Source organism: Xenia sp. Carnegie-2017, unplaced genomic scaffold (genome assembly GCF_021976095.1).
Source record: "Xenia sp. Carnegie-2017 unplaced genomic scaffold, XeniaSp_v1 HiC_scaffold_2, whole genome shotgun sequence".
NCBI lineage: Eukaryota > Metazoa > Cnidaria > Anthozoa > Malacalcyonacea > Xeniidae > Xenia > Xenia sp. Carnegie-2017.
Window position 1 is genome coordinate 2,999,517 of NW_025813482.1, and position 12,984 is coordinate 3,012,500.

General features: G+C 32.6%; 1 protein-coding gene and 1 long non-coding RNA gene across 4 annotated transcripts in view; one reads left to right on the plus strand and one right to left on the minus strand.

Moving 5' to 3' along the window:
- The first annotated feature begins 3,070 nt into the window (after positions 1–3,070).
- LOC124440088 overlaps positions 3,071–12,984 on the plus strand; it is a 13,569-nt gene continuing 3,655 nt past the window's right edge. The window contains exons 1-3 of one of the 2 annotated variants that reach the window (XR_006946545.1): positions 3,071–3,255; positions 5,705–5,713; positions 9,982–9,993. This is a non-coding gene — a long non-coding RNA (uncharacterized LOC124440088). Of the gene's footprint in view, positions 3,268–4,288; positions 4,292–5,704; positions 5,714–9,981; positions 9,994–12,984 lie in introns of both variants that reach the window. The other variant, XR_006946546.1, reaches the window with a different exon arrangement.
- LOC124440084 lies at positions 5,529–8,058 on the minus strand. Of its 2 annotated transcripts, XM_046990415.1 has the most exons (4): positions 7,460–8,058; positions 6,263–6,368; positions 5,950–6,190; positions 5,529–5,818 (listed from the first exon to the last, which is right to left on the minus strand). In XM_046990415.1, the coding sequence occupies exons 1-4, from the start codon at positions 7,704–7,706 to the stop codon at positions 5,780–5,782; spliced, it is 633 nt and encodes a 210-aa protein (XP_046846371.1). In that variant the 5' UTR covers positions 7,707–8,058; the 3' UTR covers positions 5,529–5,779. The 2 variants fall into 2 exon arrangements, 1 of the variants encoding a protein (XP_046846371.1); XR_006946540.1 differs by lacking the exon at positions 7,460–8,058 and adding an exon at positions 6,464–6,961 and having other exon boundaries at positions 5,950–6,368.

Genomic DNA, 12,984 nt, shown 5'->3' on the forward strand with positions numbered 1-12,984 from the left:
TAATCATACTGACTCACATCTACAACCGTTAACGAGTACATAAAAACAAGAGAAATAGAAATTGTAAAATTATTTTTCTTTGTTTTGTTTTAATTGCATCATTGATTATTTTGAAAAGAAGTTCCATGCAAGTTATAGCGTCATTTTTATTAAGGATAAATATCTTGCATTTTTACAATTTTCTGTAGCACCAGCGATTCTCAAATCAAAAGCCCCAACAGGTTGCTGAGTATTGGCTCTTAAACACGAAATATGAAGCATTTTAACTAGACATATGTTTGACCATGAAAGTATTTAAATGCACGATCTTCAATCAAAAACTTTATTTTTGATGTAAATGACACTCTCCTTTACATGATCTAGATAATGCAGTCTAAATATCAGGTGCATTTCAGAATAATAACTAGCACCACTCAACCACATATAATCCAGTTTTTCTAACACAGAAGTAAAGGAACAACACTAAAGTAAATTTTTATCATTGCTACTGCACGTTCTTAATCTATTGACAGTAAGTTTATTTTTACTTTGCAATCCGTGTGATTTAAATGCACGCGTGACACTTAAAAAAGACAATTGTGATTGCTTTAGGACATCGTGCAGATCACGCGTGTTTTTTGCTAATTAGCGAAATGATTGGTTTAGGTTTCGGTGGAACTATAATATGTTGAACTGTCATTAATAGAGTTCACTCATTAAAGTCTAGAGAAGTAAGTACGCAGCATAACATTTCAGTCTCTTCACTTTATTTTTGTCTGACGTGATAGTTGTATTTTTCGTAATGCTACTGATTTATAAGCCAATATAGCTTTCAGGTTTGGAATTGTTTAGGAAGTTGAACGGTAGATTGTCGAAGTTCATTTAACAGGGAGGAATGATTAATTTTAAATCCTGCTAGAAGCAGCTGCTATGAAATGAAAATGTTGCATTTTCGACTGACAAGTAATTGATCATTTTGTAAATATCTTAAGTTCTTTGTTATTTATTAACTCAAATTTTTTTTCATTGTTTATAAGCTATTCTGCAAGCGTAACTGCTTTAATTGATGGTCTATAAAACCTTGGATATCTCTATGAAGCCAAGTTGACAACTGCGAAAACAGTAAAAACAGCCTCGATAAAAATTTGATAAAACATGTTTTGTATGGCATTGATTCGTGATTGATGGTGAACAGCGCGGATTCTTTATAAGTATGCAAGCATAAACGTCTATATATAAAGTTATTTGACGTTCTTGTGCGCATTATGTACACATCACCGACTCGACTTTGTTTCATTGCTGTAAAAGTGCCATGATCTGATATATAAACCTTCACAGTGTTATCTTTTGGGTTTTCATCTTTTGCTATCAAGAACACTTTGTCCCTATAATCATGCACGTACTATGAGACAAGATTTCTTTATAGTTTAAATAATATGATTAATACTGTTACAATAAAGCAATGAGAAGATTTAGGCAGAAATATAGATATTAGGCTGAAATATTTTCCTTATTTAGCCAAGTTTGGCGTCATTCAATATAGAAAGTATAGGTTTTACTTGGCTACATACAATAAAAACAAACTTCACTTCATACAATAAAACAAACTTCACTTCCCCTTCAGCAAAAATATTTTAATCGCAGTTGTACTTCAAATCAAAATAAAGTTAGGCCACGTAATAATAAATCTTTGTTCTTATATCTAATAACGTGTCGTCTGATATAAATAGTCAAAATAAATGTCTACTTTGCATAACAGGAGTGATTATTATCGCACTGTCAAATCTTTCTTTAGAAGATTCTATTTATTGTTATGCTAAGTCGAAAAAATGCTAAATTGATTTTCTATGTTGTCTACCACTGCAATGACGGCGTCAACATTAAGATTACTCCCTAAAAGTAGAAAGTGTTTGCAGTAAGAAACATGATTTTTTTTGAGTTGTACTTGAGTCATTTGTATGACTTGTATTTCTACCTCACAATTACAGTGTCACAAAAATCTCAAAAATATATCACAAATAGCCAGTCAATTATGGAAGTCACAAGTTGCGATTTTATGACTTACTTATTTGTAAGTTAAACGACTGCTCTGATTTTTGCTAATTCTGCTATTTTCACCAACACAATAACACCATCTCCGCACTACAATATGCTTAAACTTTAATGGCTGTAATTTTCATTTAAAGCTACTACCAAGAGTACCTGTAGTACACTGATAAATGTTTGGAAGACGAGTGTCTAGACTGATGCCACAAATGTTAAGAAATTGATCAAATTTTCCAACGACAAATTAATATCAATTACTAAAATAGGCCGTATTCTATAGTGGATTATTGTTCAGGTTGAGATGCAGAAATTCATGACTAAGTAAAAACAACATAGATGTACTGATATGTACTCACTTAATATAAATCTGCCTGTTTACATCCCGAAAACTTGCAATCAAGAGAGCTAGAGCCATCAAAAATTCGACATTTATTTTCTATATCCGCCTTATTGTTTTGTGTGAAATTCGCTAAATTTGCTGGCTCATATTCAAAAGAACGGTGCTAAATAATGATTAAGGATCAATTTTTCTAAGTTAATTTGAAATGATATGTTTAGCTATAAATCTTCCATAGCAATTTCTATGGTACTTTAACTCTCCACGGTACTCAGCCAAAGGACTTTTCATGGACTGAATTTTTTTCATCAAATTTTTGTTCTTTTCAGCGATGTCTCTCTGCTCACCATTGTATAGTAACCAAGGCTCGTGACAATGTAAAACTTTTTTCAAAGATGTCTCGGTAAAATCAGTCAATGGCCCATTTTCACCTTTAAAATGGATTACACATCCCTGCAAGCTCGCCTTTTTGTTGTTTTGATCATTGTGCAAGTTACGTGCGTGGTCCCGAAAGAATAACTATTAATTTTGGTTCTATTTCCACACGCAACAAAGATAGTGTGAACCAGTTATATTTATCAAACAATTTATTAATCAACGCGTAAATATTAAAGTGGATAAGTGTCTTAATAATAATATCAATAAGTATGAGTAAAACTTATCTCCTCTGTCTGAGTACAACCGTAAGTCTTTATTCTTGAGCGTTCGTGAGTCCAACAATGACTCACAATAGTTTTCCAAATTGATTAAAGGCACAAAAGCCAAAAGATAGTTATGGCACAAAAGCCAAGATAGTTGTCTGGTAGATTATAGCTTGTCAACCTACTTCGGTAGGCTATGCCTCCTAAGTTTATCTCCTCGTAGCTTGTGCTCGTAGGTTGTCCTCGTAGGTTGTACTCAGTGGTGTAAACTACTCATATATATATATCTAATGGGAAGTATTGTGGTTTTGTGACCTACATCCCATACGCAATACAGTATGTTACAGCAAGATATAGTTAACCACAATAACAACAATGCGGTTGGGGTTCTAAAATATGTTTACGCATGTAAGCAAGCTTCTAGCGCATGCAAGCAAGCATGCAAGCAAGCTTCTAGATAATGTCCTAATTAGTAATGACATTGCAAAATGGATTTTAAAGTTAAAATATAAAAATATGGAATGCTTAGTAATATAATATAATATAACATAATAATAGGTCATAAATGCTATTACATGATAGCAACTACTATCATGTACAGTGCACCCGCAATTTTTGCTATATTATCAGCAGTTTCACAAATAAAACAAGATGGCGACAGGTAAAACTTTAAACGAATATTATGAAACTTTGGAGTACTGAAACACCAAAGATTGCAATTTCAAGAGATGCAAACAACTTAAATCATATTCAGTCAGTAAAAATAAGTAGTTTTCTGTGATTTTTATGTAGTCATGAATTTCGGCATTTAGAAATCATTTTTTAGCACATTTTCTTGATACAGAATACGGCCTAAAATTTGAATAAAATTTGTGTGTAAAAGAAATAGCAATGATATTCAAGCTGAAAATATCAAACTAGGAAAAAATACCAATACTGAGCGTTGTAGGGATGATTTCGCTACATATATGAATACGGAACATAAACTCTAAATGATTGAAATGAATTTCGCGTTTTTTAGTGCATGTATTTTACGTTTGTGAGCAAGAGGTCAGTACGTCACGTTTGAGTGAAAAGTACACAGTGCTTTGGTTCTGACTCTCTTAGGCAGGGTTACTAAAGATTACGTCATCTCCATGTGGCATTGAAAAAAGCCTGAGTTCTAGTAATCTTAGCTCACGATAATATGTAATGAATGAGTGGTTGTTAGTTGAGCCTGTAACAATGCATTACAATTTTGTCAAGTTAAAACGAACTGACTTTAGAGTCTTTGTTTATTGTGAAGGATGTAAAGGGTTGATAAAGGAATTAAATTGTTTTTTATTTATTTTGATTTTGTAAGTAATACGAAGTTAACTGAAATGTGATGAATGTTTGCTATATAGTTTCGAAGTCCGTGAATCGATTACATAGGAGATGTGGGACAAGTGGGACTATCTCTCAAAAGTTCATTCAACTTTGAGTTTGCTTTTGAAATTCGTATCAGAGTAATCATGTAGACGCATTTACATGAATTTTTGAAAATTTTTGGCCAGAAGAATCATCACAAAGGTAAGAAATAGGAATAATCCATTTTATTTCAGATATATTTGTAAAACTTGTGGTTTATTGTAACATTTTCATCAACAGTTTCAAACTATTCATTGCATGTGTGAGATTCAATTAGTGGCAAGCACAATTGTACCGAATCAATTAAATCTTCCAGTTCATTTTACCTTAAATTAAAGTATTTATCATTCACAAATTACTATATTTTGAAGCACTCATTTTAATTGCACAACTTGTATTGATACCATAACAATGATTTTGTTGCATGTCATATAATATTGATAATAATTTTATCTGCATCTAAAATGTGTTGACAAGGTTATGGCAAAGTCAACATTTAGGCAACTTGCATGAAAAAATTGACCACATTGATCACAATGCAGCCAGTCTTCATTGTCATATATTCATAATGAATTCCATATAAAAATATTGAACTAAATGTTATTTATGCCTTAACATGTAATATCATCATAGCAAGACCCAAGTAATGTTGAAAGGATCTGTTTTCTCTCAGTCTCCATGTTTGCTGGTTTTTGATAGTCTAAGCCAAGGGCTAGACATCAAGCAAACTAATGCGAAATGAGCAGTTACTGAATAATAATGTTTGTAAAATGGCTATTCAAGTAAAGTTAGGCTATTTCAAGCTTACCAAGCATATGTACACTCCACAGTTATACATATCTTCCTGTTTACAATGGAGTGGCTCAAAACATTGCCATGAGTTTGAGTTCCAACCTATTTTTACATCTACCAAAGCACTAAAGCAGTGATTAACAATGACCACTTTGTTTGTTTATATGATACATCATCTGTGTATCAGGTGTCTTTTTGTCTGCACTTCCTCCAAGTTGGTCAAGTAGAGTCTTGTTTTTGAGAACTTATCTATAGCCTATATTACACAAAATTACTGTTGCATTTAGTTAAAAATTTTCTCTTTGTTAATTAAGAAATTAAATTAGTTAATGTTTCTATAGATACTAATTTTTGCATGTTAATATGTGGACTGATGTGGGCTAAGTATGTATATAATGCATGTCTATATTTTTTTATTGCCTTCATTGATTAGCTCAAATACTTACCAGTAGTGTCCATTGAATTTCATGGATGTTGATTGGAAAAAGGATAATTTTGGTTTGGTGAAAAGATCTATTAGCCCATGTGCGTCTTGTGCTTGAGTTGTTTTTAACAATCTCTCTGAAATAAATGATTCTGCTGCAAGAACAGTAGTTTAGTTTTCAGTCAAACTCCACAAAAAAGCGTCAATTACCTAAAATCAAAAGAAAGCATAGTTTTAAGAGATTTCCTCGCCAGTTTTACGTGTACATAGCACTCATGGTTATAAACAATGACTTATAATGATGAATAAGAAGACTATATTAGACGCTTTTTTTCTCTTACATAGTCAGTCAGCCAACCAGGTTTGAATGTGGTAACTTCTTTTTCAATAATTTTTAATTCTTTTTCAGTTATATCTTTTGAAATGACAAGTGACCAAAGATCTACTGTTGATGCATTCACAGGACCAAATTCCAGCACAGTATCGCCAAGACACTGTCTTTCTATAAAGGCATTTATTCCTTGCCTTGGAGTCAGAAACAATGAATTGTATGTCAACTGTTTGCAAGTATCAGTGTAGGTGCTATATTATTTAAAAACATAGTGCATCAAGATACATTCACAATTTCAGCTCGTTTTGCAATGAATCACTGACCTTTCTTGATGTTCCAAGTTGTTGATTGTCGGTGCTTCAGTGCTTTCTTGTGATGCCTGGATTTCCTCTGTTTCACTCTCATACAACAATTCTTGCTCAACTGGCTCTTCAAGTGCATTTTGGAACGTAAATTGTGAGTGAAAATTATAATTTGTAAAAAGAGCTCGTCAATCGAGGTTGCGAAAATGAAAATTATCTCACCTTGTTTGATGATACAGCGCGCTTTTAACTTATGTCTGGGATCATTGTTGTGATATAGTTATTAGCATGCTTCTTTTTGCAACGAAGAGGCAATTTTTTATGAAATACTTGATGATACTCCACACTTGTTACTTTCAAGCGCTTTTTTGTTGGACTATTTCCAATTGGGAAACCTTCAATGACTGGGCAATTTTGATTTAAGATTTCGTGCAGTTTATTTGCGTAGTCAAGCGCTTCTTTCAAAGGTTTTAGTTCGTTGACAGTGAATGCCTGATTTCGAACAAGGCTCAACTTGGAAACAAAGGGTTGAGTAACGTTCTTACTGACAAGCTCGTGAATTTTACTTATTACTCTATTACTAAAGGTAATTTCACGTAGCACTTTGATGAGGTGTTCATATTGTTTGGAGTCCTAGAAATGTCTGCTTATAGTTTATCTAAAACGGTTTTTTTCGCTTTTTTCAAGCTGTTCGCTGTTGGATAAAGAGTCTTGTCAAGATAGTAGTCCTTAAAAACTCTTATTTCACGAATCTGGATTGTTGCTGGGCAGCTAAATTTTGGACTGTTCTGCAAGTTTTAATATGTTTTGGTGCCGTAATTGTGCTCAGCAGATTTTTTTGTTTATTTGCTCCTCCTCGCGAGTCCTAAAAATGGTCATTTTGCTTCGCCTGTTGATTAAAAATGTGATAACTGTTTAATCTATCTCGTTGTAATACAGCGTTTGAAATCTGACCTTTTCTGATCCATGTATGCATTGCCTAGTTTCTGTGCTTTCTATTGTAAATGGAAAATCGCAATTGGTACATTGCCTTTATTATCTTCGAAAACAGGTGGAGCTATAAAAACACGTAGAGATGATGCTTAGGTCCGTTAGTACTTTTGTAATAATTAGCATAAATTAAAAATTTGTAATGTAAACTCCAATGAACACTTTTTTCCGTTACATATTGTATTTTTGCAGTGCCGTACTTTTTGATGCTATGCACTGTTTCCTTACCATTTATTGAAAAGCGTTTGTGGTCTTTGCGTTTGTTGTGCGTTTGTGAACAAACAAATGACGTCGACGATAACAAAGCGTAAGATTCTAAGATCCTCTCCAAACTTTCAGCACCTCCTTCATATTCTGCCAGCAAATAATTCTCTTGTTGTCCAACACTATTGAAATATGTCCTGATGAATTCAATTTCCTTGTTTCGCATATCTGTCGCAGTTACGTCAAGTGTTGAGTTCGTATCACTCGCCATTATTCCGCTTTTAACAGTAAGTTAAACAGGCGAAGACACTTGATGATCGAATAAATTGGAAATTCAGCGCTCTGACATACGTATACTATGTACATAACAATCCCTCTTCAATTTTCGGCCTGGTTTTCAAACCTTACTTGACATCAAATGTAAAATCTGCCAATTTGCACACGTTTGCCATTTTTAAGTTGTCGTCATTACACTAACACCCATAATTTTCAAACTGTAGTTGTCTCTTGAAGAAAACCTACAAGTTTAGCTTCCTTCTTGAGCGTTCACGAGTCACATTTTTAAATAAATGAACAGGCTCTTTAGTTTGACACGTTGCAGTCAAAAGAAAACCCGGTTTGAAATTATAACTAAAAGCGTGCAGTTTCATTGGTAGCTTAATTTTCATGCCTGGAATGACATACATACATACATACATGCACACATACATATATATATTTCCACATTTAAAAAAAGAGAAAAAAACCTTTTTCCTCGATTTGGATGTCGAAATTCGAGATACCTGTTGTACAGTAGGTATTGTGTAGTTTAGCGTTGATTCCGTTAATTACTTTTTCCATGTTACTGCCAAGTGAGAGTGAATATTGCAACCACGATGTGTTTTTTTGTGAATTATATTTTTACACTTATGATTCGAGGCATTTATGTTCTAGTTAACTAGGTGCAGTTATGCCACACGGATAACGTACCTGAAACTGTACTTAAACTTAAGTGCATTTGCGTAACTAATAAAGTCAAGTGCGTGGTTTTAATTACGCGTATGTTTAAAACTAAGATTGGCTATTTCCTTTGATTTTTTGTGGATAATTCTAGAAACAGTATTGTGCACTCTTTATGTACGTCAGTATACAATAGTATGTACGTGTATAACCGGACTAAGTGTAAATGACATACCTATAAAGGTTTTCATTCATAAAACGATTTACACAAATACATGTTAAGATTATGGATTATGAACGTTTTACAAATTTTGAATGATGTCTTAATACGAGATGTAGAAACAGTAAAATTAATAACTAAATATTTTGCTGCGCCAGTGTAATTTTGGCAAAGCTTCTTTAAAATATTTCATGAGTTGGTTTAACCTGCGTCCCGTGTCGCATGCCGCATTATCAAAGAGAACATTAATATTTAATTATTGTTCTTTTGCTGTATGTGTTTTAAATCTACTATTCTAACTGGTGAACGTCTACAGGCTCAGCCTCCCTCTCCGCCCGTGGTAAATTGAATCCCTCAGTACGTCACGTTTCAGCAAAAAGTACACCGTGCTTTTGCTCTGACTCTCTTAGGCCGTGTTACTAAAGATTACGTCATCTCCATGTAGCATTGAAAAAAGCCTGAGTTCTAGCATTCTTAGCTCACGATAAAATGTAATGAATGAGTGGTTGTTAGTTGAGCCTGTAACATTGCATTACAATTTTGTCAAGTTAAAACGAACTGAATTTGGGAGTCTTTGCCTATTGTGAAGGATGTAAAGGGTTGATAAAGGAAATAAATTGTTTTTTATTTTTTTTGATTTTGTAAGTAATACGTAGTTAACTGAATGTGATGAATGTTAGCTATATAGTTTCGAGTTAGCTTAAGTCCACGAGTCGATGAAGACCCCAAACATCAAAGACGCTTGCAAGAATTAATGAAGACGCTAAACAACAGATGAAATTGCGATGGCATACATGTATGATGCACACAAAGAAGTAAAAAAGAAGTTATGCAGAGTCAACGAATCACCCAAACAAGAAAACATGTTGCGCACGTAGCAACAGCCAGCAAACAATGTAGAATCAAGACCATCAAATGGATTTGTTTTTACATAGATCAAACCACAAAAGACGTTACGTTGTGTAGAAAAGTTATTAAGCAACTCTAAGTCGCCATAGAAAATAAAATTTTTGAAAGCATTGAGACACACCAAATCTTAAAACACTCTCTTTCTTTGCTTCCTTCTGTCTATGCTTCATTTATTGTCTTGTGCTCTTGAATTATTTTCATGATGTCAGCTTGCAAACTTTGGTCTGATCACGTGATCGCCTCAAATTAAACTTTTTCTTGAGTTTTGAGATGTTTTTATCTCACATATATGGATTATTACAATATTTTTTCCTTACGGATTTATATGTTGCTATGCAATAATTCTAGCAAGCTCCTAGCTGCAAATTTGTGGAGAATTACAAGTACAACATGTTCATAACATTAGTAACATTAGTTTTACCTTGATCATACCTGCATTCTGTTTTATTGCTCATTTACTTGCAGTAAAAAATGTAAGTGTGCAATTGATGTTGCTTTTGAAAAGAGTTTAAGTTAAGCAATAATGTTTGAATGTGTGCACAAGTTAATGACAAGAAATTCTCTCAGTTTTATTGTCTCTTTCGTGCAACTGATGTTCCTATCAATGCAAATTTAATGTGATAAGTATGGTATTTTTGCTTCCTGTTTTACGTTGGATTATGAAAATTTTTGTTTAAATTACTTTTTTTAACAACATGGAACAAAACACCATTTTAAACTGCAAACCGAGGCAAGCTTAAACAGATTTTATTCGGAGTCTCCTACCTTTCCAATTGTATTTGAAATATTTTATTTCCGTTCTTTCCATGTGTAGATACGAGGTTTGTTTGACATTTCCAAACGACGGTATTAACTTGATACCATCACTTTACAATTTCTCATTAAGAGAAGTCAACAAAAATCGTTTCCTTTCTCCAAAAACAAAAATTTTATTAAATATTGCAGAATTAAGTAAAAATTTGCAACACGGATCGAACTGACAAAATCATCAGAAATCAATCGTTAATAAGAGCACTGAGATCTTTTATTGGTTCTAAATTAAGCATTATACAACATCATCAACATATCTCACTATTTCCAAAGTATTTTTGTAATAGTTACAATATATAATTTTTTCTGCAGAACGATTTCTTTGTGTTGAAAAGAATGCTAGCCTCATTTTGGTTCGCTCTTCATGACAGTCAGAGTCAAATGACGTCACAATTATTAGACTAAATAATAAAATATTTCCTTGAAAACTGATTTAAATCCTCAAAAAATTAAAAAGAAGTACATAGCTAGCTATATATATATAAAGTCGAATAAACAATAATTTAACAAGGAAATATTGTTGGAAAATTTTTACTTTAGACATAAGAATTTTTAGTCACAGGTATATTTTTTTCTCTAGCAATTAAATTTTTTCATCACAGGTAAGTTTTTCGACGCTTGCTGAGCTGAAATTTTTTGAGGCAACGTAGCCAACGTTTCTTCATCGACAAAAATGACTTTTCGACAAGGAAACATTGTCAAATCGTCAAAATGCATGTCAATGTATGAAACTAATTATAATAACATTAACTTTAAATAACATTAACATTAACTAATTAAAATTAACTTCTCAAAATAACCAGGAATATGTTGCCTCCGCATGGAATTCTTTCTTGGCTCAAATTTTTAACCAAGATGTTTGGTATTTTCGATACGTTCAGCTGGAAAAGTCGAATCTTACACCTTATGCCTATATAATTACCTATCAAAACATTGTCCTGTGCATGTAAAACTATTCATTATTGTCTGAAGATATCTTGAATAAACATAAAACGTCACATTAAATTATACTCTTACAGTTTTTCACTTTGTAATTTGTTTTGAGGGCTCTATCTAAAGTTTTTATCTTTTGTTATTACCATGAAAAAATATTTTAAAAAAGACAGAAACTTGGAATTTCAACTAGATATTTAAACCCCAACAACGTGATCACAATCACAATCGATGTGAGGAGCTACTCAAAACAAATAAATATTTGGTAAGTCGCTTTAAGAATAATTCATTTACTGTAATATGGAATGTAAAATTTTTAATTATTTGCGAGCGACGAGTAAATAGTTGACTAAATTAGCTCGGTAATGTTAGGTAACTAAATTACCTCATGTCTTGCAATACACATCTCTTATAATACACGAAACAGAAACTTTGATACAAAAAAGAGTCGAATAAAAACGTGAAAAGGGTAAAATTTGTCTTTTGGAGGAGGAACCTCTTTAATAACTATACAAGAAACTGTATTCCACCCAGTGTGTGCATTTGCGTAACCTAAAGATGGACAATTTCCAACCCAGAAACCAACTTGCACTTTTCCTTTATAGATTTTGTTACCATATCCTTCAATGTGATGATTTCACAGGATACTTTCTAAGCTTGTAGATTCCATGAGAAATATCCCATAAACAGGAAGAGGATATATGCATTCTACTCCATTGAAAGTAAAATACCAACGTTTGCAACAACCTGTGTATCCAGAGATTTGCAAGATTCCTCCATAAAAAACTTGAAGAGATGTGTTGTCAAATTTTTTCGTAAATACACAGTCCTTTCTCATTTTTATTTGTTTTTTAATTTCTCGTGTTTTTATCTCATAATGGCTGTACAGTGAACTAATATTATAATTAAATTTTTTCATTCAAGTCTATCGCTCATAGAATTTATTTCATTTTTATCAACTTTTCAAAAAGACTGAAATATCATATTATTAGCTAAGTTGATGAAGAAATGCTATATTTCTTCTCGTAAGGTGTATGATTTGATAGTTTATTTAAGAAATAAAAGTGTTTACTGTGTTTACACAGGCTTATGGAAACCGAGGAGACCTTTGGGAGAACTCGAGAGCAGATCAATGCAAAATGGAGACCGAAGGTCAAGGGTTGCACCTGCAAACATCTTTTATTTCTTTTATTAAATAAAACAATGAGAAACAGACAAATATTTTAACTTTTCCTCCAAAAATATATTGATGATCGATTTTCGAATTCTCATTGACCGACTGATTGTTAAGATTGATTTAATTGGTTGAGCTTAGATGTGCTTTGTACAGGTAAATGGAAACACAGCTCTATACCAATCAGCACACGCGTTTCATTGTGTTTATTTTATAAATGTATATAGATGTATGTTGTAAAATAAAAGTTTCTCCGGATTTTAAAAAATGATTTTTATTGAGCTTTCGACTCAGTGCTTCGAGCCTTCTTCAGAATCAAAACTTTTATTTTAGAACATTAATGCCTGGATTATTAATTTTCTAGATTATAAATGTATGTGTATATGATTTGTAATGTATAATTCTAGTAATATATATGACAAGCTTCTTAAATTTGATAACTTCTTGTTCCTGAACAAGATCAGAGACCACAATTCGTTGTCAAATATTTTAGACATGCTGTAATCATGCTGTTACATAACAGTCAAAATGGTTGGGTGCTTCATCAGTCTTTGTTTCAAATGG

Coding starts and splice junctions, on each gene's coding strand:
- LOC124440084 (XM_046990415.1), bottom strand. CDS start 7,706: ATGGCGAGTGATACGAACTCAACACTTGACGTAACTGCGACAGATATG. Junction 6,369..7,459: donor CAAACGCTTTTCAATAAATG/GTAAGGAAACAG, acceptor ATGCACTTGAAG/AGCCAGTTGAGCAAGAATTG. Junction 6,191..6,262: donor AACTTGGAACATCAAGAAAG/GTCAGTGATTCA, acceptor TAAATAATATAG/CACCTACACTGATACTTGCA.